Below are 23,977 nucleotides of genomic sequence, written 5' to 3' on the forward strand. Positions count from 1 at the left end.
GGGCGTTTGGCCCTCTGGGGAGGAGGAAGGGTCAGAGAAGGGCTGGGACCTTCCCTTGGGTGGGCAGGATGACCACGAGAAGACAGTGGTTCCATTCCTGATGTGTTCCCTTTTCCTCTACAAAGGAGAATGACCTTTCCACTGAAGGGGCCAGCACCAGAATGGCTTGTGGGCAGCTCACAGCTGGAGCTGTTCACCTGGCCCAGGTGGCCTGGAGCTGGCAGATGGGATGACCAGACAATCTTGGAAAAGTCCTGGAAAGAACGGGGAAGCAACCACAGGCCTGGAAGAGGGCACGTGTTGTCCCAATCTTCAAAAAAGGGGAGAGAACAGAGTCTGCCAACTTGAGGCCAGTAGCCTTGAATTTGGTGAAGGGGGAGGATTCCAGACCAGATGGGTAAAGGGCTGGTTGACGTTGTGTGGAGAGGGAGGCAGCTGGGCTTCATCAAGAGTGCGACACGCCGCAGGGCCCTCATCACTGCTTCTGACAGGGTTTTAAACTAGTGAATGGGAGCGGGGTATACATCCAGTTGACCTCGGTTTTTGAGAGGATTTTCAGGATGTGCCCAAAACCATTCTTACGGAGCAGATGTGGACGTGGCTGGAACAGTGGTTTTGATAGATTCAGGACTCGTAGATGGCCAGATGCTATTTGTTGTTGATGGTTCAAGGTGAACGTGGCAGGAAGTCTCCAGGGAAGGACCACAGGGATCTATCTGTGCTTCAGTGACTTTTACAGATATTCTCAAACATTACAGAATGAAATTGTTACAGATACTACAGAAGAGAGCGTGCTCCTCAGATCCGCAAATGACACAAAGCTCGGAGGGCTGGTTGAAGATCCTTGGCTACAGCATTGGGCTGAATCTGCGTAGAATCCTGACGTGGAAGGGGTGCCTCTGCCTGATGACTTGGGCTCTGTCGTGCAGACCCCACTGGTGTGTGGGTTGAATTAAATAGCCACTGAGGTCCCTTCTGGCTCTCGTAATTCTCTGGCAAAGCCTTGACTCCCATGTTGGCCTTAAAGAGAAACAGCTTTAGGGGCAGCTAGGTGGTACAGTGGATAGAGCAACAGCCCCGGAGGTGGGAGGATCTGAGTTCAAATCTGGCCTCAGACACATAATACTCACTAGCTGTGTGACCCTGGGCAAGTCACTTAACCCCAGTTGCCTCACCAAAAAAACAAAAGAGAGAGAGAAACAGCTTTGTGGGCACTGAGGAGGGGGTCCTTGACAAGACTTTGGGAGGTCGCTGTTGGGTGTTTACACCCTATTTTCCGAGGTGCTCAGTCCACAGCAGGCATGATGGGATACCTGTCTTAGTCACATTGGGCATGGAAGCTCAGCATGGCTGTCCCAGGCCATGTGTGCCCCCGGTTCAGTCCCCCCCTCTCTTTGTGGACTCTCTTTTCTGCGTTCCACCCTCATGCCTTGGCCACGTGCCTCACCTGCCTTTTTTTCCTGTGAGCTCACGTGCCACAATCTTTTCTGCCACTGTCTACATCATGTAATGTGTGTGCTGTGGATTAGCTCTGTGATTATTCTTAGCTTTGGGCCCCTTCCTTCTCAGGGCCCTGAGTTCAAGTTGTGAAGTTTGCCCAGTAGTCTTACCTGAGGAAGGGCACCTATCTTTCCTGGGTGGCCAACCTAAGAGCACCCCTCTCCTTTGTGGCCTGGGCAAGGACAGGGCACAGCCCTGGATCATAGAACACTAGAGTTACCAGAGTCTGGGAGAGGAGGCGGAAGCCCAGCATCCCACCACCACTCAGTGGCTGATCTGAGACTAGAGAGCCCCAGGTCCTGAAAAAGATCTGGGGGTGATGGTGGCCTGCAAGCTCAATACACGTTAGCAATGTGACTTTGGTGGCCCAAAAAGCTAATCACTTCCTGAGCTGCATTGAGAGGCAGAGCTTCCAGGAGGAAGGAGGGGATGATGCTTTTTTTTTTTGTTTTGTTTTGTTTTTTGGTTTTTTTGCTAGGCAGTGGGGGTTAAGTGACTTGCCCAGGGTCACAGAGCTAGTAAGTGTCAAGTGTCTGAGGCCAAATTTGAACTCAGGTCTTCCTGACTCCAGGGCCGAAGCTCTATCCACTGCGCCACTTAGCTGTCCCCCGGAGGAGATAATTTGGAAGACCACCAAAGAGGGCCGCCAGGATGATGGGTGAACAAATGAACAAAAAAGTACTTAAGCTTATGTTGTGCCCGGCACTGTGCTTAGTGCTGGGGCTACAAATCTAAAAGACAGTCCCTGATCTCTGGGTGCTTGCAGTGTAATGGGGGAGATAGGCCCTCAGGGTGGGGGGGGGTGGTAGCCAGGTCGCCAAGGGGTTTTGCTCTGGGAAGTCCCAGGGATGGCAGGTGGGGCCAGAGGGCACTCAGTTGAGCCATCACAGTGGTAGTGCCAGTAGGAGGGCAGGGTTACACGCACCATAAGCTTATCAGGAAAATCAAACTACCGTGGCCGGGTGACTTGGGCCAGGGAGATCGGCTGAGCTCTCCACGATCAGGGCAGGAGAATCCATGTCACTGGAAGAACAGAAGGAACTGGGCTTGTTTAGGCTGAAGAAGGACGTGAGGGCCTAACCTCGTCTGGCTTCGCCCCACAGGGCAGACCCAGGAACAGAGTGGGGAAGGTGGCCAGGTGTAGGCTGCATGTGAGGACAGACTTGTTGATGGGCTGCCTTGGGAGGTACTGCCATGGCTTTCCTCCCTGGCACAGAGGCTGGCTGGCTGCTCATCCAGTGTGTTGGGTTGAGCATTCTCTTTCAGATGAGAGCTGGGCTGGGTGGTTCCTGACTGAGGTCCCGGCCCAGTCATCTGAGGAGAACTGCAGAAATGGCTTAGCCGGCCTAGGCCGGGGTGCCCAGAGGTGTGGAGGGGGTTGGGTCACTGAGACCCATCGCCCTGACTCAGCTCAAGGCCCTCTTGCCTCTTCTCAGCTGGGGGTATGTGCTGGCAGAGGAGAGCCACCGGCGTTCTAGTGTGGGAAAGGCCTGCTCAGGGACTGCGGTCCCCATCTGGGGCATAGGGCAAGCCTGAGGCCCCAGGCCTGGCAGGGAAGGCAGTGCCGGGAAGTGGCAGGCCTCGGGGCTGGGGGCGTCAGGCACTGAGTTTTTAAAAAGGTTGACCTTTTGCAGTAATAAATACTAGCTAATGTTTGTATGCTAGAGGCAGCTGGGTAGAGCAGTGGATAGAGTGATGGGCTGGGAGTTTGAGAGACCTGAATTCAAATCCAGCCTCAGATACTTATTAACAAGTCACTTAACCTCTGACTCAGTTTCCCCGACTGTAAAATGGAGATAAATCATGGGAAGTTAGCTCCTACCTCCCAGGAGCATTGTGAGCATCAAAGATCACAGTTGTAAAGTCTTAGCACAGTGACTGGCACATAGTATAATCGTAATAATGTTAACATATAGTAAATCAAACATTTCATACTTTTTTTTATTTTTTCAGCTATTATATTCCTGTGACCTGAGAGAAGTCAGGCAAAATCTGAACCAAATTAGAATATAGACTAAAACTATTTCCTATTGCTTTTAGGGCCTGTGATGCTTCAGGTTGGTCACTGCATGGAGTGGGGTGGGGTCAGAGACGAGGGTAGACACTAGGAAGGGAGAGGAAAACTGAGCTGTACCCTGGGCCCATGCCCAGCTGTGCCCCTGTCCCCAGGCCGAGCTGTGCCCCCATCCCACACCCAGTCACCCCAGTGCCCAGGCTGAGCTATGCCCCCCGTCCCACGCTCAGTTGTGCCGCAGTGCCCAGGCCGAGCTGTGCCCCCTGTCCCGTGCCCAGCTGCGCCCCTTTCTCCCAGGCAGAGCTGTGCCCCCGGTCCCGTGCCTAGCTGCACCCCTGTCTCCAGGCCAAGCTGTGCCCCCCATCCCACACTCAGTCGCTCCAGTGCCCAGGCCGAGCTATGCCCCCTGTCCCACGCCCAGTTGTGTCCAGTGCCCAGGCTGAGTTGTGCCCCCTGTCCCATCACCAGCTGCTCACCTTTTCCCAGGCAGAGCAGCGCCCCGTCCCCAGGCCGAGCTGTGCCCCTCGTCCACTCCCAGTTGCACCCCAGTGCCCAGGTCGAGCTCCAGGCTTCTCTGGCCAGAGACAGCATTAGCAGAAGAGATGGGAAAGAAGCTGGGCTTCCCAGGGTTGGTTGCTTTCATCAGCCGAGTTACCACTAAGAGCTCATTTAGGTCCAAGAAATACTGGAGATGCTGAGAGAGATTAGGATAATTACCAGCCACATCGGGCTTTTTTTTGCCACCTAGGCAAAAACCCAGCCAGTTTGGAGAGTCTCCTAATTAGGGAGCAGGTCAGGAGGGCTCTTCATTCTAAATATTTAATGACTTTCTCCATTGAAGCCAGGCTCCAAGGGTATTGAAAGGGGAAACTCCACCCGGACAGAGCCATTGAGGCCCCTGTAAGGAGAGGTGCTCTTGGCTTTGTGTAGTTTGTGTGGGTTTCTCAGCTGTAAAGAGAGCAGACAGAATGCCTCTCCCCTCCCTGCTGGAGGGAAAGCAAGCAGGGCCCCAGCTGATTCTGGCAGCCACTGGGGAAAGGCCAACTCCATGGGGAGACTCACCCAGAGGTCAGGCTAGTGAGGAAACAACTCCTTCCATTGTAGGTCAAGTGTTTGGGGTCGGTGGGCTCCTGGTTCTCTGGGCTGGCCTGAGGCCTTGGGTTGGTAGGCACCGGGACGGCTGTTGGCCCAGGCCCTGACTTTGGAGGGGCCAGCCATCAATCCCCTCAGCCACCCTGGCTCCATTTCCGCAGGGACACTGGGGAGACGCCCCTCAGGGGAATCAGATTGCTTCTTGAGCCCCGCGCAGGCTTGCTAAGACACAGCTCCAAGAGCTCAGCTGATCTCTCTTCCTTCTCGGGAGGCCAGGTTCCATTAAGGCAAGTGTCAGCCTCACCCCTGCCCCCTGGCCAGGCTGCTTACAAAGTGCCGAGCCACCCGCTAAAGACGGTACCACTGGGGTATCCCTGCCAGCAGGAGTGCCAGGCCTAGACTACCTCTGGCTGTTCTTCTTCATCTCAGCCCAATCTTTATCTCCCCCCTCAGCTTCCTAAATTCTGACTTTGTGTCCGTGCCCTCGGCCTCTCTTCCTCTCCCCCCTCCCCCTCTCCCTGTCTAGCCCTGACCTGTCTTCTCCCTCTTCCCTGTTTTGGAATTCCAGGCATTGATACCAGCTCCCTTAGCTAAGGATCTGTCTCCTTGTACTTTCCAGGCCCCAGCTGGCTACCTTATGTATGTCCGGCCTTTCCATTTGGGTCAGGCCACCTCTCTCTGCACTGACCACAACCTGCTAGCCTGACCTTATTGGGCCCTGCCTTGGAGGCAAATCCCATGAATCCTAGACAGAAAGAGAATAAGTGTGAGCCGAGGGTCAGAGTGGTTCCCTGAGGCTGGAAGGGAGGATTTAGGGACGGATGAGAGCACAATTTGGGCACCCTGACTTCAGGTGAGGCTGGCAGGTTCTTAGGGAGGTGACTGTCACCATATAAGTAGGAAATTCTTTTGTTACCAGTGGATTAAGGACCAAATGAGTATGAGCTGCCAAGTTTGGGCTGTATTAGCAGGTGGCCGGAAAGCTTAGTTTGAACCTCCCTCGTTAAGACTGTTCTTAGTAGAGATTCAGATGAGGCCCGGGCAGGCAGGAGTTCTCCCTAAGGGCATCATGTGGGCATCTTTGCTGGCCAGGCGGACTCTTGTAGCCTGGGTCCCGGGTTTCCTACAATGCCTGTGGCCTAGCCCCTTGGATACCTCTCCTCCGGGTACTTCATGTCTATCATGCCTGGTCCCAATGGCTCTGGGGAGAGCCTGTTGGGGTGCCTGTCACTTTAAATACAAGTGCCTGTTTTCTCTGGCTGTGCTAAGTGACAGCTGTGGAGGGTGGGGAGAGAGAAAGGGGAGGCATGAGCAGGACTGAATGTGTGCCTGCCTGCGGGCACAGCTCAGCTCCGTTCTTGGCCCTGTGTGGGCCGGCCAGCACTGCCAGCACTTTGTCTAGGGGGCGAGGCTGCAGATGGAACTTGGTCTGGGCACTGACGGACGTTGAAAGGGGAGCTGGCTGCCCTGCTCTCTCTTGTTTAGGAAGGGTGTGGGGGCGAGGGACCGGCCTCTTTCCTCGGATTGCTTTCATGCCAAGGAGGAGGGCACGCCTCCCAGTAGCCTGGGTTGGCCTGGGGGGCACCCACCTGCTTCACTTGTCCTGTGCATTGGGATAGGTGGGCTTTGGAACCAGAGCCCCAGAACTGAACCCCCCCCTGCCCTCAGCTTCCCATCCTCCAGCATCTGCCCAGACGTGGGTAGTAGTAGTGGACCCTGGAGGGTTCTGGCTAGTGGAGTTGATGCTGACCCAGGGGGCTGAATTTTGACCCTCTGCCAGCTCTGTTGTGTCTCTTTCCCTGGAAAGACCCGAGATGTGGGATGCTCGATTGATATCTGGGCAGATTTTGCTGTGGCAGTTCCTCAGGGAGAAGCGAGTGGATGCCTTGGTCCTCTGGCCGGTCTTCTGAAGGAGTGGGAGCAAGTGTTTCCTGCAGAAGGAGGCATTTGCCACCTGGAGACCCAAGGCTGGGGCTTCGCTTGGGTGGTCCCCAGCTGACTACTGCCTGCCCAGGGCCTCCGGGAATGTGCAGCCACTCGGCTTCTGACAGGTAAGGGAGCTGTGCAGGCCAAGCTTTCCTGGGATACAGACTGCCACATGCAGCTGCCCTGGCTGTTGGCTGAGCATTGTGACCCTTTCTCTTTTCCGCCTGACCTTAAGGCTTAGGGAGGGATGAATGAGGCCTACTTAGTGTTGGGGGCCTGGGGCGCAGGGCCAAGGGGGGGCCCCTGAGCCAGGCTTTCTGGGTTCCAGTGACTTCATTCCCTTGGAGGTACCTTGCATCTAGGGTGTGCTTAATTATCATTTATTGAATTAAATTGGATTTGCCCTCTCCCTGGGAAGGTAGCCTTGTAGGGTCCAGACTGGACACTTTGGCTGTGGCTCCGACTGAGGAGAAGCTGTGAGTCGGGGCTCAGTGAGGCCAGTCCTTGGCTACCTCCAGGGGATTTCTGTGTGCTGCAGTGTCCTGAGCCAGACGGCAGGCTGATGTGAAGGGGTTGCCACCAGTCAGGCAGGCCAGATGCAATGCCCCTGAAAGTAACAGGCTTCTTTCTCCCTGGGGAAAGGAGAAGGAGATGCAAGGTCACCTGCTGATACAGAGAGCATCCAGCCAGCAGCCCAGCTATTGGCTGCAGGGATGAGAGGAAGAGACTGTGCGTCTCCATGGAGACAGAGCCTGCAGGTAGCTATTGGCCAGGTGGACCCCATTCAGTTTACTTCAGCAAACCCTTATTGGATGGATGAAGCTGTTGTAGGCAGGAAGAGCAGGTCCCAGGTACTCGTTCAGACCCACGCTCATTCTCATGCAGAGTAGCATGCTGGGAATGTGGGCTGTTGAGGCCTCTTTCTAGAAAAGCAGACTCCCTTAAACTGGCCATACAAGGGGTCGGTCACCGTGTCTGCAGCCTCAGATGGCCTTGGTTTGCAGAAGATGCCCACTTTTCCTTCTGGGGTGGGGGGGGTGTAGGAGCTTAGCGCCCAGAACAGTCAGTCTAAAGAAATTGAACCTGGACTGTCCCCGGAGCAGGGATGGAGACTTGATGGGAGAGGGTGGGGGCAAAGGACAGCAATTCTGCTTCTGCCTGAACTAGGCTTGTGGCATTAGATGGGCGACAGAGGAGCCTTTCAGGACCTGCTCCGATATCTGCCCTGTGGTTTGCTGACCGATGCTGCCGTAGGGCCCTGGTAACCTGTGACCCCAGGGTTCCCGTGACCTCTGGAGGTGCTGTCACTCTGGCACCCCGCTTCCCAGAGGCAGACCTTGAGCTGATGGTGCCCTACCCACCCCCAGCCCCATTGGCCTTGGTGTGGGCTAACCTGAGGCCTTTCCACAGAAGCCCAGGAGCTTAATAGAGGTTTAAAGACAGTGGCCCAAGGAAGAATGTGGTAAGTCAGACCCTCGTGCACCGGGGGAGCGCGTGTCAGAGAAGAGTCATGGTCTTCTGGGGCTGCGGTGTCTTCCCTCTCGTCACTGAGGTTTTCATTACGGAAGGCTTGATGATGTGTGGCACTCATGGGGTCATCAGCGTTGGCCGTGGGACCTCCATTGTCCTCTGCCTGCCTGCTCCCTGTCTAGGTAGATCTAACCCTGCACCTCAGGGCCACAGCAGTTGGGGAGGGTTGCTGTTTCCTGGGCTGACCTGGAGAAGCCATGTGTCAGTGGGATGAGCTAAGCCCATGGGGCTTTGTCATGATCCTGTTGTGGGGGTAGGAGGAGGTGGGTGGAGGGTAGGGGCCCACTCTGTTGTCCTGTAGGAGGATTGGGTATGCTGCATTTTCTCGTGGTCTCATTGTCAGCTGGAAAGGAGCAGTGCTGTGGACCAGCCTGTCCCAAGCAGGCAGGAGAATCAGGGGCCTGTCAGGGACTGCAGAAAAGTCACTCCAAACCATTCTTGCTCAGGGAAGCCAGGGTCAGACCCAAGCGCTGTATGGAGTATCCACCCAGAAGCCTTCTGGAAATAATGCCGTGGGGGCCAAGTCTCCACTGAGCCCTTTGCTGAGAAATGTGCCTCAAAGAGAACCTCTGACCTTGCTCTGCTGGGCTGACTTCAGGACTGGTTCTCGCTCTTTCCTTTGACAAGCCCTGGTGCTGGAGGGTAAAGGGCAGAGTCCAGGGCTCTCTGGGACTGGGGACAGCCAGCAGCTCACTTGGCAGCCTAGTTCTCAGCGAGATCCCAGGTACCAAGTTTTAAATCCAACTTTAAGCTTGAAAGCCAGCCGTGGGAGGGAGACGATGGGATCCCTTCCGTAAGCCCATTTCTTGAAAATGCCATCATGTGGGGTTAAGTGACTTGCTCAGAGTCGCACAGCTAGTAAGTGTCATGTGTCTGAGGTCAGATCTGAACTCAGGTCCTCCTGAATCCAGGCCTGGTGCTCTATCCACTGTGCCACCTAGCTGCCCTGAAAAATGCCATCTTGTCTAAATGGAGGCATCAAAGGGCCCGCGGGGGCTGAGGTTTCATGGGGTGGGCCCCTCGTAGCTACTGAGGAGGGTTTTGGAGAAAGGGTGGGTGTATAAAAATGGATGGGTGTGTAAGAGGCCACCCTTACAGGCAGAATAGGCCTCTGTAAGTCATGCAGAGGCAATATTATATGTAAAGCACTTTACTGTCCCTGAAACACCATGCCAGTGTTGGCTGTCATCATTATGTTCTTGTCATAAGGTACCTCCTCTTGGCACTTGGTGACCTCGTGCAGGGTGTAGTACTTTGAAAAGAGAGCTGCACTTGGAGACAGAGGGCCTGGGGGCAAAATCAGGCCCATCACCTTTGGGACTGTGGATCTCAGTTTCTTTATCTGTTAAACAAGAGGGTATCGAGATGATTTGATGCCTTATCTGATAAGGAAAAACGGTTCATATACTTAATGTATTCCACTGATCCACCACTCTGTTTCTTAACCAGTACCAAGCAGTTTTGATGATTGCTGCTTTATAATATAATTTAAGATCTGAAACAGGTAGGCCACCTTCCCCTGAATTTCTTTTCATTAGTTCCCTTGATATTCTGGACCTTTCATTATTCCAAATGAATCTTGTTATTATTTTTTCTAACTCTATAAAATAATTTGTTGGTAGTTTGATTGGTATGGCACTGAATAAGTAAATTAGCTTTGGTAGAATTGTCATTTTTATTATATTAGCTCAGCCTACCCATGAGCAACTGATGTTTTTCCAGTTATTTAGATCTGACTTTTTTTGTGTGAAAAATGTTTTGTAATTGTGTTCATGTAGTTCCTGGGTTTGTTTCAGGAGGCAGACTCCTAAATCCAAATGACTTTTCTCTGAGGGGTCACCAGTGACCTGAGCTCGCAGGCTCCCTTCTGGCAGATTCCCCACACAGAGACTCGGCCTTGCTCGATATTTTCTTACCCGTTTGGGGGCCTGGCTGTTTGAGCCATCTCGAGCTGGTAGTGCCGAGGACTGCTTAGCCCCATATATGGGGGGCCCCAGAGGCCTGTGAGATCACAATCCCTGAAATGGTCAGGGCAGGCCAGGAGCCCTTTGCCCAGCCGCCCCCATGCCCGACCAGACCGGGCTTGTCTGACTCTGCCTCACCTCGTATAGAGGCTTGGGAAAACTTCCCCTTCAGCCTAGGCACCAGAAAAATAGTCTGAGGACCCGTAACCTGGTGCCAGTGGTCACAGGGCCTTTGGGGCTTATCTCTTAAATTTCTGGGTGTCCGGTCTGCCGTCTCAACACTGCCCCCTTCTCTGCCTGCCCCCAGATTGTAAACCAGCCCTTGTGACAGAGCCTAAAGCCAAAACATCCAATTCAGGATTGGAACACCTGTCTGTGTATGCGATATTCTGTCCTGGTAACCCACCACCTCACTGCTGTGAGGCGTGAGCTGCGCTTCATTATCCTTTCTCCTTCATTGTCTTTCCTCTAAGAGTTCAACAGACTATTCCTTCTTTTTGTGTCAGTTATCACTGCAGGGGATGAGAGACCTCAGTTGTCTCTTACTGATAGGGATTTGTAGCGTATTGGTGTGTGGCCATTTAGAGTTTGCAGTTGGGATTTAAAAAACGGTTCATATACTTAACCTATTCCACTGATCCACCACTCTGTTTCTTAACCAGTACCAAGCAGTTTTGATGATTGATGCTTTATAATATAATTTAAGATCTGGAACAGGTAGGCCACCTTCCCCTGAATTTCTTTTCATTAGTTCCCTTGATATTCTGGACCTTTTGTTATTCCAAATGAATCTTGTTATTATTTTTTCTAACTCTATAAAATAATTTTTTGGTAGTTTGATTGGTATAGCACTGAATAAGTAAATTAGCTTTGGTACAATTGTCATTTTTATTATATTAGCTCAGCCTACCCATGAGCAACTGATGTTTTTCCAGTTATTTAGATCTGACTTTTTTTGTGTGAAAAATGTTTTGTAATTGTGTTCATGTAGTTCCTGGGTTTGTTTCAGGAGGCAGACTCCTAAATATTTTATGTTTACAGTAACTTTAAATGGAATTTCTCTTTCTATCGCTTGCTGTTGGACTTTGTTGGTAATATATAGAAATGCCAGTGATTTATGTGGATTTATTTTATAGCCTGCAACTTTGCTGAAGTTGTTTATTATTTCAAGTAGTTTTTCAGTTTGATTCTCTAGGATTCTCTAAGTGTATCATATCTCTGCAAAGAGTGATAGCTTTGTTTCTTCTTTGCCTATTCTAATGCCTTCCATGTCTTTTTCTTCTCTTATTGCTAAAGCTAACGTTTCCAGTACGATGTTGAATAACACTGGTGATAATGGACATCCTTGCTTCACCCCCGATCTTATTGGAAATGCTTCTAGCTTGTCCCCGTTACATATGATGCTTGCTGCTGATTTTAGAAAGATGCTACCTATCATTTTAAGGAAGACTCCATTTATTCCTATGCTCTCTTGTGTTTTTAATAGGAATGGGTGTTGTATTTTGTCAAAAGCTTTTTCTGCATCTATCGAGATGATCATGTAGTTTCTGTTAGTGTATGTGTTTTGTTTCCTCTTTCTGGTGGTTCCTTCTTTTGGTTCCAGTTCTTACTTGTAACATCACTAAAGTGAAAATATGTTTAATAGGAATATATATGTATAGCCTATATCAGATTGTGCCCTGTCTTGGGAAGGGAGGGGGAGAAAAATTTAAAACTCAAAAGCTTAGGAAAGTGATTGTTGATAATTCAAAATAAATTAATTAAAATTTTGAAAAAAAAAAAACAAAAACAAAAAACGGTTCGCATCTTTTGACGCCTTATCTGATAAGGAATGCCCACGGTGCCAGACTTGGGTCAGTCCCCTCCAGGGGTGGGATGTCAGACCCTCCCTGTGGTACTGGATGCCAGGGTCTCTCACTTGGCAATTTCTCTCCCAATTCTATTTCACACGATGTTCACGCAGGAAGAATGAGCTCTCCTAACTTTTTACAGCTGCCGAGCATTCAGGTTCCCTTCAGACAAGTGCTGGGGGTTTGGGCTGGTTACTTTTATTTGGTGGAGGAGAGGGGTTCAGAGCGCTAGGAGGGCATGGGAAGTCAAAGCTGCCTGAGGTTTGGTCTCTGGGCTCTCGCCGGGGACCAATCATGGGCGTGTACTGCGATCCTGGCAGGTTGGCTCAGCCCGAGCAGGGCGGGGGGTCGGGTGTAGGCTGGGCGCTAAGCTGGGACCCGCAATGGCTTGGAGTCAAGCTGCTGGCCAGCCCGTTGTGCTGACTGGGCCCAGCTTCACTGGTGCCTTCTCCATGAAGGCTTCACTAACAGCCTGAGCTCTCTTTTTGCACTGGCACATTGCTCTGTCTGACTCCATGTCTTCTACCCTCTCCTGGACAATGAGGATGGGGACGATGTTCCTTTGTCTTTTTCCTGTCCCTCTCTCCCCCAAGAGAGGCAGTGTGTCCTGGTGGATAGAGCGCTAGCCTTGGAGTCAGAATTATCTGGGTTCAAATCCAGCATCTGAAATTAGCTGTGTGACCCTGAGCAAGTCAGCCAGCATCTCTATTTCTTCATCTGTAAAATGCCTCCTAGGAAGCTTATGGCTTTAAGTCTATGTCACCTCCATGGCCCCCTGCAGGCCTGGCATAAGCCAGTAGACACAGCGGGCCAGAGAGCCCAGGAAGATATATTGAAATACACATTTGGTCTAGGAAGTTTGAGAGAAAAAGAATGCATCCCAAGTATCTGAGGTCTTTTGTAACAGTGGGCTGAAAATAGAAAGGGGGACATTCCTATGGCATCATTGTCCCCTCTTGGAGTGGGCCAGCTGTTAGCAGTATGCATATGTTCCTGAGTGCGTGCAGGTCCAGACGTGCCTGGTTAGTCAGATGGGCTGCTGCCACACTCCTGGCCGAGGGCGCCAGGAAGCCCTGTCTTTTTCCCATCCCTCATGTGAAGACGCCTCTAGCTCCCAATGCATATGGACCTAAGGGGGAGGAAGGTGCAGGATCACCAGTTGAACAACTGCCTGGGTTGGCCTGGACAATTCTTTTACTGTCTAGAGCTTGGGAGTGAGCCACGGCAAGAAGAAAGCAGGGATGAGAGGGTCTGCAGGAGCCCCCTCCCTCCACACACTTGGGCAGGTAGAGGGGAGGGTGGCTGAGGCCCCCTCCCCTTTAATTCTAACAGCTGCCAGGAAGCACCCCCAGGTTGGAGTCTATCACCCTCTCCCCTCCTCTCCCCCCAATGCTGTATCTGCCTGGCGTATTCGAATATGAGGCCACTGTTAGACCCAGTGCCACAGTGTCCCTGCTTAGGCCTCTTGCCAGGGGGTCCTGCTCCTGGGGGAGCCTATGCCGAATACCCTCCTTTCCTCCCAGTTAGAGGGGAGTGTGCAGGAGCCTCCTAATTCCATATGCATACTGGCTGTGTGGAAAGGGTCAGCAGAAAGCTGATTATCACCTTACTTGGCCAGAACCCACAAGTGAAGAAGCAAAGGGAGCCCAGGCTCTGTGTTCAAGCGTCAGCGTGCCCCATCACGGCAACAGGGGCAGGCTTGATCCATGCAGGGCTAGTCACCAGGAGCAGCTGCTTGGGCTGATTCATCTTTTATTTTTGTGAAGATTGAATATGGCCCTTGGAGAAAGGGAGGCCTGCCTACAAGAGAGCCTGGGCCTAGGAAAGATGGGTCTTCTCTGTCTAGGACTTCCTAAGCCCCAGGTGCCCAGACAAATCCAGCCATTCCTTCTTTCCTCCCTTCCCCCAAGGAATTTATGTATTTATTTTCTTTAAAATATATTTTTATTTTATTTCATTAAATATTTCCCAATTACATGTAAAAAATTTTTTAGCAATCCTTTCTTTAAATTTTGAATTTTAAATTCCTCCCTCCGTCCTGCCCCTTCCTTGAGAAAGCAAGCAATTGAATATCAATTTTATACATGTACAGTCATGCAAAACATATTTCTATATTAGCCTTATTGCAAAAGAAAACACAGTAAAAAAAAAAAGTTAAATAAAAAAACACAGTTTAAAAACTGTTTCAATCTGCATTCAGACTCCATCAATTCTTTCTCTGGAGGTGGATAGAAATTTTCATCATGAGTCCTTTGAATTGTCTTGGATCATTGTATCTCTGAAAAGAGCTAAGTCATTCACAGCTGATCTTTACACAATGTTGCTGTTATTATGTACAATGTTCTCCTGGTTCTGCTTACTTCTCTTTGCATCAGTTCATATAAATCTTCCCAGGTTTTTCAGAAACATCCCCCTAAGCATTTCTTTTTTATTTTATTTTATTTATTTATTTTTCGGTAAGATAATTGGGGTTAAATGACTTGCCCCAGAGTCACACAGCTAGTGTCAAGTGTCTGAGGCCGGATTTGAACTCAGGTCCTCCTGACTCTAGGACTAGTACTTTATCCGTTGTGCCACCTAGCCGCCCCCTCCCCTCAGTATTTCTTACAGCACAATACTATTCCATCACAATCTCATACCACAACTTGTTCAGCCGTTCCCCAATTGATGAACATCCCCTCAATTTCCAATTCTTGGCCACCGCAAACCAGCCCTCCTTTCTTAAGGGCTGCCCTCCCTGTCTTGATAGGAGGGTGTTTGTCTGCACGGACATGGGCGTGTTCGTGTGTGCACACGTGCTCAGGGCACACTGGCTGACGATGGTCAACCTTCTCTCTGGGATCATAGAAGAGATGGACCTGGTGGGCAGCGCCTTCTGTTGGCAGCTTCTCGGCCAGGAGAAGGGGCAGAGGGCATTCTGGGTAGTTCCGAAGAAGGGTGAGGAGATAGGAGCCCAGCACGTTGCTGCCCAAAGGTTGCTCCTAGCGAAGCAGAAAGGGGCACTGCCTCCCGGGACAGGGGTAGGGGAGTCTGGAAAGATCAGAAGCCTCTAGGAGTCCAGAGAGACCTGGCACTGAGGCTAAGCGCCACCGCCACCTCGGTCATCTTGGGGTGATAACTTCTGAGAAACGTTGGTTTCCTTCTTTTTAGGTTTAAAATATTTTATTGCTGTCTTTTTGTTTTTTATCACAACGACCTTTTCCTGTTATGTGTCTCCCCCCCCCCCCCCCCCAATTAAACACCCTTCCCTGGTAAAACAGGAAATTGTTCAAGAGAACCAGTGGACACCAGAGCCGCATTTGACGGCATATACAGCATTTGACATCTGTAGGCCCCCGTGTCTCATCATGTCTTCGTGTCTTTTTGGTTTTATCTGGGTTTATTCAGTGTCACAGTCCTTGGGGCCATCTTTCTCCTAGTTCTGAATTCCACTCACCTTTAGTTCCTATATCTCCCCATGCTGCTCAGAATTCCTCATATTTGCCGTTTTTTTAAAGAAACTGAACCTATAACTTGATTAGTAGAGGAATTTCCCACTACTAACACAGGTCAGCATCCCCTCTGCAGCCAGCCAGCCATGCCAGAGGCAGGACTGAAACCCCATTCTGTGGGCACTCCCGGGCTGCTTCTTACTTACCCCATTCACACAGCCCAGTTTTTCAGCCATTCCCTAATCAATGGATGGGTACCAGCTTGGTTTAGATTTCTTTGCTACCACAAAAAGCACTTCTGGGAATATTTTGGTATGTGGAACCTTTCTTTCCGTCTTTGGCCTCCTAAGGACATTCAGTGATGTGACCTCTGGGTCAAAGGGTGTAAACAGTTGAGTGCAGGGGTCCTTGCGCTACTGCCCAGCCCACCCCATTCCCACTGCCTGCTTTAGTGCTGCTGGCCAGCAAAGAATGACTTTCACATTTTTAAAGAAAATAAAATTTTCCTTAAACACAAAAGACACATTCTTAGCCAGATGGTGATAGAAATCTCTGAGCCATCGGCTGCGTTTGGTTTCTTTTTTTTGAGTGAGAAACCATTCCCTGTGGTTTTCCAGAGTGTTTGGATCAGTTCAGGCATTAGCCAACTGCATGTAAGCTTGGCTGTCTCTTCATAGACCCTCTGATATTGAATAAATGAAAGAAAAAACCTTGATTAAGCACTTACTAAGCCCCAGGGCCTGTGCTAAGCTCTGGGGATATGCATACCAAAGGGAGCGGCTCTGCTTATTGGGGGAAATACATAAAGGGGAATTGTGGCCTGGGAGGGTATTTTGATTTCTGGTGTCTGTGGGTTTTGTTCTCCGACCTACCACCACCACCCCTGCCCCGTCACTCGGAAAGTCTTTGGCTTGGTGAGCGGCACTAGAACGGAATGTGATTAGAGGGAGTGATGTGATGCTGGTTTCCCCTATGGTAGGTGTATGGTGGCAGGGCAGACTATGGCTGCATTGAACTGGTTCCGTTTGTAATACTCTTTGGTAGTTTGCAGAGTGTGAGGTAAAGGCTCAGGGTTGTTTTAAAAGTCATATTTCTTTTTATCAGTGATTTGGAGAATTTCTTTCATGTGGTTGTTGAGCATTTGTAAATCTTTTGAAAACCATTTGGAACTTTAGTGTGTTCATCTGTAAAATGGGTATAATCTTTATACTGACTACCTCACAGGATCGTGGTGAAGAACGTGCTTTGTTTATCCAAAAACCCTCTGCAAATGGCTCCTGTTAGGTCCTGTGGTCCGAGGCACAGAAGTGACATCAGAGGTGGGCTAGTGGTATTTTTTTTTTGTCCTGATAAGTTTAAAAACAATTTTTAAAAATTTTAAAACAATTATGAACTTAACAAACACATTTCCTTATACAAAAAAAGAACAGCAAAGGGGATTGTATATGAAACCGCAGACTTTTCTGAGACACGTTTTTGTATTGCTTGAATTACCCTACCCCAGCAGAAGTCTGACCTGGATCCAGTCTGGGCAGTGGGGGAGGAGGTTTGCCTGCTGGTTATTTCTCTGCTCTTTCCGCATCTGAACCCACTTGTCTTCCCATTTCAGAGGGCAACTTTGCTGGTTTTGACTTCTGCTATTTCTTCGATTCGGGGGACTGGTTTTCCTGGGCCCTCCATCCATATTTTCCTGTCCCTGGGAGGCAGGTGCCCTCCTAACTGGAGTTGGAAGGGGCCTTCCTTCCTCTTTGTTTTTCATAAGGCTATAGATTTGGGTTCAGATCCTATCTGTTTTGAATAATTTTGTATTATTTTTCATATGAAAGCACCCAGGGGCCCTCTCACAAATGGACACCCCTCTCCAAAGCTACCTTAAATTATAAATAATTTGTGGGTCAACTTCCATTCAAAACCATAGCTCAGAAGCCCCGACTCCCATGCCCACTTTGTTTCTTAGTTCAAAGCGAAGACATGTAATCAAACCATAGAGCAAAAAGGGGACCAAGATCCCTTTATAATTGGGGGTGCTAAAGGATACCCACATGGCCAGGGAATGAATGGACATGGATGGGCAGTGCCCAACTGGGAAATGCACATGAGTAGCAGATACACATGGGCAGGGCAGCTCCCAGCGGGGATGGTGCAGTCCCCTGGATGCTTTTAGCGGGCCGTCTCCCCTGGGCTGCTGCTCTCTGCTGCCACCTGCTGGTCTTGATTTGCAGTGCTGCCCCTCTGCTGCTGCTGCAGCTCCTTGAAGGATGGAACTTCTGGGAAGCACATGGCCTCAAGCTGTGTTAGAGACCCTTAGAGATCTAGACCCCAGCCTGCTTCACTCAGCCAGCTGGCTGGAAAAGCCCTTGGGTATTTAGATCTGTCTCTTGACCAGTCTAAAATTATATTTGACTTTTCACTCTCAAGACACTCGTTATGGTTTAAGTGGAAAAGGAAGGAGACAAATAAGCATTTATACAGCACCTGCTATGTGCCAGAAACTGTGCCAAGTGCTTCATAAATACCTTGTTTGATCCTAACAACAATAACCCAGCAAGGCAAGTGCTGCTATCATCCCCATTTTATAGTTGAGAAAACTAAGGTTATGTGACTTACCCAGTCACACTGCTAGGAAGTAGCAGGGGCTGGATTTGAATTCGGATCTTCCTGTTTCCAGGGCTAGCACGCTAGCCACTAGCTGGGTGAAGCTGGAGGGACTGGTGATGACTGCTCCTCGCTCTCACTGCCAGAAATCGATCTGCTGTACTGTGTGCAGAGCGAAAGCTGAGCTGGTGGGCAGCCGTGTATCTGACTTAGGTGTTCCTGCCAAGCTCTGGCCTCCTCCAGGCAGCACCAACAGATATTTGGACAGGATTCCCAAGTGTGTGTGTGTGTGTGTGTATGTGTGTGCGCGCTTGTCTGTGCGTGTGTGTGCATGTGTCTGTGTGCGTGTGTGTGCTTGTGTGCACACGTGCATGTGTGTGCGCTCGTGTGTGTATGTAGGAGAGAGAGGAATTGAGGGGAGCAGGAGGTAACAGACAGAAGTGGGGGGAAGAGAGCAGTTGACCTGAAATGTTGACGTGACACGATCCTAGAAGGTCAGAGCTGACAGGCGCCTCATGAGGCTGGACCCCCTCATTTTTTAGATGAGGAAGCCAGGCCCAGAGAAGGTAGTGAGCTGCCCTGGGCCACACAGCGGTGGAGGGACCTCCCAGGGATTAGAACCCAGGCTCTGACTTTCCCCCCAGAAGCCCCCCAGAGGTCAGCGCTGGCCATGACAGCAGCAGGCTGTCTCCACTGCAGCAGGTTTCCAGCAGAGCCCTGGCAGGGAGCACGTTGGCCTCTCTGCCCTCAGGGAAGGTTTGCTCATGAGCTTCCTCCTTGGGGTGGAGGTGGCTGGAGGGGATTTGTACCTGGCCTGGGTCCTCAGGTGACCCCTTCCTCTTGTGTTCTTTGTCCTCAGGAACAACGGTGAGCAGCTGTGCTGACCGCCATGGACCCGGACTGCTATGCCAGCATGCAGGTGGGCATGCGTGTGGTGCGAGGGGTAGACTGGAAATGGGGCAACCAGGACAACGGCGAAGGGAACGTCGGCACCGTGGTGGAGATCGGCCGGCAGGGCAGCCCTACGACGCCTGACCGAACGGTGGTGGTCCAGTGGGATCAGGGCACCCGGACTAATTACCGGACTGGCTTCCAGGGCGCCTATGACCTTCTCCTCTATGACAATGCCCAGATAGGTAAAGCGAGGCACAGTGGGGAGAGGCAGAGAGAAGGGAAATAGTAATAGTGATGATGATAATAGTAGTAGCTAATGTTTATGTAGCTCTTTAAGGTTTGCAAAGCCCTTTCTGTCTATTTGATCCTCACCACAACCCTGGGAGGGAGGTGCTATTATTATCCTCACTTTACAGATGAGGAAACTGAGGTAGACAAGAGATTAAATGATTTGCCCAGGGTCGCAGAGCAGATTAGTGTTAGACGCTGGATTTGAACAAGGGCTTCCTGGCTCCAGGTCCAGTGCTCTGTCCACTCAAAGACACTGAGGTTGGGAATTGGGCCCGAGGGTCTCTTGTGCCCCTGGAGTCGGGCGTGGCTAGGTTCAGGAATCAGCGGGGGCAGTGGCCAGGCCAAGGGTCTCCTCACCGCTTGGACTTGGTAGCCCCCGTCTTTACAAGGCCGTGGCGGGGGGGAGCCGTCTTTGTCCGCCTTCATGGCTCACAAAGCACTCTCATCCTCTGGGGCTGCCGCGGCTTGGGTGGCACGGGGTGGGCAGGGGGAGCGGCGGGTGAGCAGGCGCTGCCCCCCAGGTGTCCGCCATCCCAACATCATCTGCGACTGCTGTAAGAAGCACGGGCTGAGGGGCATGCGCTGGAAATGCAAGATCTGCTTCGACTACGACCTCTGCACCCAGTGCTACATGAACAACAAGCATGACCTGTCGCACGCCTTCGAACGCTACGAGACCGCACACTCGCGCCCGTGAGTTACACGCCCCCCCCCCCTTCCCGGCCCCTCCGCCCGCCGCCTCCTGGTTACATGAGGGACACAAGCAGGGGCTGAGCACTGAACTCTCCTGCCCCTCACCAAGACCTGCATGCTGCCTGCGCCATGTGCCAGGCCTCGGGACGCTGGCGGAGCCTTTGGGATGCACACCCGGCTCAGGGACACCCTGGGAAGGTCTTCTTGGCACTGCAGATTTACTCTTCCCTGGGAGCACCTGGGGGGGGCAGTCACCAAAGAGGAAATAAAAATATAACAATAATAACTGATAGACATTTATAAAGCACCTACTGTGTGCCCGGCACCGTGCCAAGTGCTTTACAAACATCTTTCATTCCTCACCACAACCCTGAGAGATAGCTGCTACTGTGATCCCCATTTAACAGATGAGGAAACTGAGGCAGACCAAGGTGAAGTGACTTATCCATGGTCACACAGGGTCAAAGACCAGGTTTGAGCTCTGGTCTCCCTGATTCCAGGCCTGGCGCTCTGTGCAGTGTAGTGCTCCCTAGACACCCAGCAAGGCACGTGAACTAGATAAAAGTTAGTGCACACAAGGCACTCTGGGAGGAAGGACACAGGCAGTTGGGGGGACTTAGAAGACCTGCAGAGGCTTCATGCAGAAGGTGGTATTTGGGCCGCAGGGACTTTGTAACACAGAGGTGAGGAGGGAGGGCATCCCAGGCATGGGGCGTGGCTATTGCAGAGGCCTGGCAATGGGAAATGGGTGGTCCTGTGTGAGGAAGAGAGAGGCCAGTTCAGCTGCATCGCAGTATGTGGAAGGGGGTGGGGGCAGGGGCAGGGCAGAGAATGCCTGGTCAGGGCCAAGTCGGCTGGGGCTTTAAGGGCTAAGCTCAGAGGCTCCTGCTTTGTTGGAGGGGCGGCAGGAAGAGCTAGGTTGGGTTGAGTATTAGGATCCTGTGGTCAGATCTTGGCTTAAGGAAAGTGATTTGGTTGCAGTGTGAGGAGGCCTGGGAGGAGGTGAGTTAGGAGGTGAGGAGGGCCGTGTGAGCAGAGGTGTTGGCGCAGATAGAAATGGGAGCTTTCGGGGAGCACGGGAGAGCGAGGAGGCCGGTTCAGTGCTGAGCTCCCCAGCGGGGGACACCGAGGAACGGGGGACCCTCCACTGGGCGGGTGCCACAAGCTCTTCCTGGGCCCAGGAGAGGTTGGGGGAAAAGGCCTCCCTTGCTGTGGAGGCCTGGGCTGCCTGAGGCCATGTGGACCCACTCTCCTGCCCCAGCCCTTTAGCTTTGCTCTGGGTGCGAAGGTGCCTTCTCCCCATGCTGGGACAATGAGCGGAGGAGCTGGGCCATCCTTCCAGCCCCCCACCCCCAGGGCACGTGAGTCCATTAGGCCCTCCATCTGCTTCCTGAGGACCCCTTTGGGGGTGGAGCTGCCTTGTGACTGGGGGGTGACTGGGGACGCTGCTAGGCTGACCTGCCTGCCAGTAGGAAATGCCCGGGCTAGACCCTCCAGCCCCCAGCTTGGCTGGGCCATACCAGGAGAGTGGCAGCCCATGGCCCCCCTCTGCCAAGGGCTGCTCAGGCCTCCCGCTCCCTGTTTCCTGAGGCTCGGAGCCAGGCCCTTTCAGGGGCAGGAGGCGGGGGGGATTGGCCTGGACCTGGAAGAGATCCATGATTTTATGTCTTGGGTTGTTGGCCTGGATGCTTTGGGCGCCTGAACAGAATTGTAATAAATCACCCCGTCAAGATTAACCAAATCCGGCCCCGCGACAGCCGAATCCTGAGGAAATGGAATCGGGAAGGGGAAGGCCCCACCGCACAAGCCTCAGACTAACCAGAGGCTGGGAAGCTGGTCCAGCCAGGGCCTTCCGGCTTGCCTGGGAGGCCCCCCCTCAATGAGGCTTCAGTGTTTACAGGGCTTTTCCCACAAGTTATTGCTTTTGAGCCTTACTGGTGAGATAGGTGCAATAGGAATCATCCCCATTTTGCAGATGAGAAAACTGAGGCCCCCAGAGGTTAAGTGACTTGTCCATGGTCCCACAGCGCCAAGTGTTGGGTGGGGGGATTTGAACCCAGGTCTGGATGACTCCATATAAATGTTGTCTCTCTTCTTCAGCACCTCAGAGAGCAGCAAGGGAGGTGCTCCCAAGCCTCACCATCCTAGCACTGAATGTGGGGTAAAGTCCCAGCTTGCCCCTCACATTGGTGTGACTTTGAGTGAGATATTTGCTGTCTCTCGGTCTCATTTTCCCCCCTCTAAAATCAGGGTGTTGGACCAGAGGACTCCTAAGTCTCCTCTTTCATTTTTAAGTCTAGTACATAGAGCCCCGAGACAGGGAACCCCACAGCTCCGAGACAGGCAACCCCTCCCCGCCGAGGGGTTTGTGCAGCTTCCTTCCCAGCCGCGTGCCCTCAGCTCCTTCGGGGCAGGGAGAACAGGGTGCTGTGGTCACAACCAGCTGACCCCAGGAGGCCTCTTCCCTCACAGCCCAGGACCACTGCTGCCCTTGGGTCTGGGCACCAAGTTTGCCCAGAACCCCCTGGCTTCTTGCTTCCAGGTTGCTCTGTGGTCATCTAGCTGGGGAGCTGACAAGGACACAGGGTGTGGAGTGAGGCCTGGACGTGGCCCTGATGTGATTGCTAGTGGGGGGTCCCTGGCAGGGGGCCTGCTTCCTTGTAGCCCCACTGGGTGATTCCAGAAGGAGCCCGTTGCCCTAGGCGTAGGGGCTGCCATCCCAGGCCTCTTCTCTGTGGTGGCTGCTAAGGGCCAGGGGAAGGCTCCACCTGGATGGCGGGGAGTCCTCAGAGCCTCGGTCTCCTGATGAGGGGGCAGGGAGGGCCCGCTGCCAGCGGGGTGGGAGATGGCCTCACCAGCCCAGTGACCCCGCCAATCCAGTTTCATAGAGCCAAAGTGTACGAGTTAGAAGGCAGCTCCCCCCTCGTGGGGCACACATAGCATTAGAGGCCACGCAGGCTGGGGCCTGGTCCAGAGTCACACGCTGGGCAGTGGGAGAGGTAACCGAGAGCCTGTAGGCTCTCTAGAGCAACCTAAAGGTGACGGGATCGTCGATGTGGGGCTGAAAGGGACCTTGGAGGCCAGCAAGCCTAACCTGCTCCTTTTGCAGATAAGGAAACTGAGGCAGACAGGTTAAGTGACTTGCCTAGGGTCACACAGCTAATAAGTGTCCGAGGCAGGATTTGAACTCAGGTCTTCAAGCCCAGCAGTGTGTCCACTGGGTCAGACCCTGCCTTGTTCAGACTTGGGCCATCTCCCCTCTTTCCGTGCTCCACCTCCGGGAACTGTTGGGAAGGTCAGGAATATGGACAGTTGCTTTCTCCACAGGCAGGGAGACTGGATGGGCTCACTTGGGGACCCCTAGGAGCCACTCCTGCTCCATTGGCCCCTGCCTGAAGGGTCTTCCAGCCCCTCGTGAGCAATTATCAGCTCTCCCCTCGTGCCTGGAGTTAGGCTCTCTCTGTCTCCACCGTGGCCCACAGGCCGTGATGGGCTGGCTAACGTCCTCCCTTATTTAGAGGCCACAGGTCTTCCTGTGTGCTCCTGGAGACTCACTGAATGTGGTAGCAGCAGTTGGCTTGCCCAGAACATGCCGGCTCAGCCTGTAGGACCTTGGCCTTTAGCCCAGTCTCTTCAGTTTCCAGCCCCAGTGAAGGTGACTTGTCCAGGGTGCTGTCACTAGTCAGGACAGAGCCCCTTCTTAGAGGTGGAATGACAGGCAGCACCAGGCCCAGAGCTGGGGGGAGGAGGCGTGTCGGCCAGTGGTCCCCAGCAGAGCCTAGGGCTGCAGCAGCAGGGGGACCCCGGAGGGATGGACCCAGGGCCAGACAGGCAAGTCCAGGAAAAGTGTCCACGAGCTGTAGAAAGTGTCCTGCTAGCTGCCCCCCAACCCACACCTCTCTCATTTGTATTTTGGGGGGCCGGTCTGAACAGGAAAGAGAACCTGGCCTGGGCCGTGTTGCAGCGAGGCTGGCCCTCTCCAGGCAGAAATGAGCACAGTCACGCCGGCGGACTTCCTGTTCCCGGCACATAGCACACCGTCATCTGCAGCCCCTGTACCTTTGCCAAGGCTGTGGAAAACAGTTCCCCTTTTCATCATCCCTGCTGTTGGGCCCAGGAGCCTCACCCTCTCCCGTGCAGGCCTGTGCCTCCTCTGTCTGAGCTGCCCAGAACGCTAAGAGGTTAAGGGACTTGCCC

The 23,977-nt window shown here is 52.5% G+C and overlaps 1 protein-coding gene across 2 annotated transcripts in view; it reads left to right on the forward strand.

Moving 5' to 3' along the window:
- The window catches only part of MIB2 (mindbomb E3 ubiquitin protein ligase 2), a 52,105-nt gene that overhangs the window by 16,639 nt on the left and 11,489 nt on the right, over positions 1-23,977 (forward strand). Inside the window, exons 3-4 of one of the 2 annotated variants that reach the window (XM_027855488.1) lie at positions 18,762-19,038; positions 19,609-19,780. In XM_027855488.1, the coding sequence (XP_027711289.1) occupies positions 18,792-19,038; positions 19,609-19,780 (419 nt within the window). In that variant the 5' untranslated portion in view covers positions 18,762-18,791. The remainder of the gene's footprint in view (positions 1-18,761; positions 19,039-19,608; positions 19,781-23,977) is intronic. The other variant, XM_027855489.1, reaches the window with a different exon arrangement.

This window comes from Vombatus ursinus, unplaced genomic scaffold, assembly GCF_900497805.2.
Source record: "Vombatus ursinus unplaced genomic scaffold, bare-nosed wombat genome assembly UNPS02010822.1, whole genome shotgun sequence".
NCBI classification, from domain to species: domain Eukaryota; kingdom Metazoa; phylum Chordata; class Mammalia; order Diprotodontia; family Vombatidae; genus Vombatus; species Vombatus ursinus.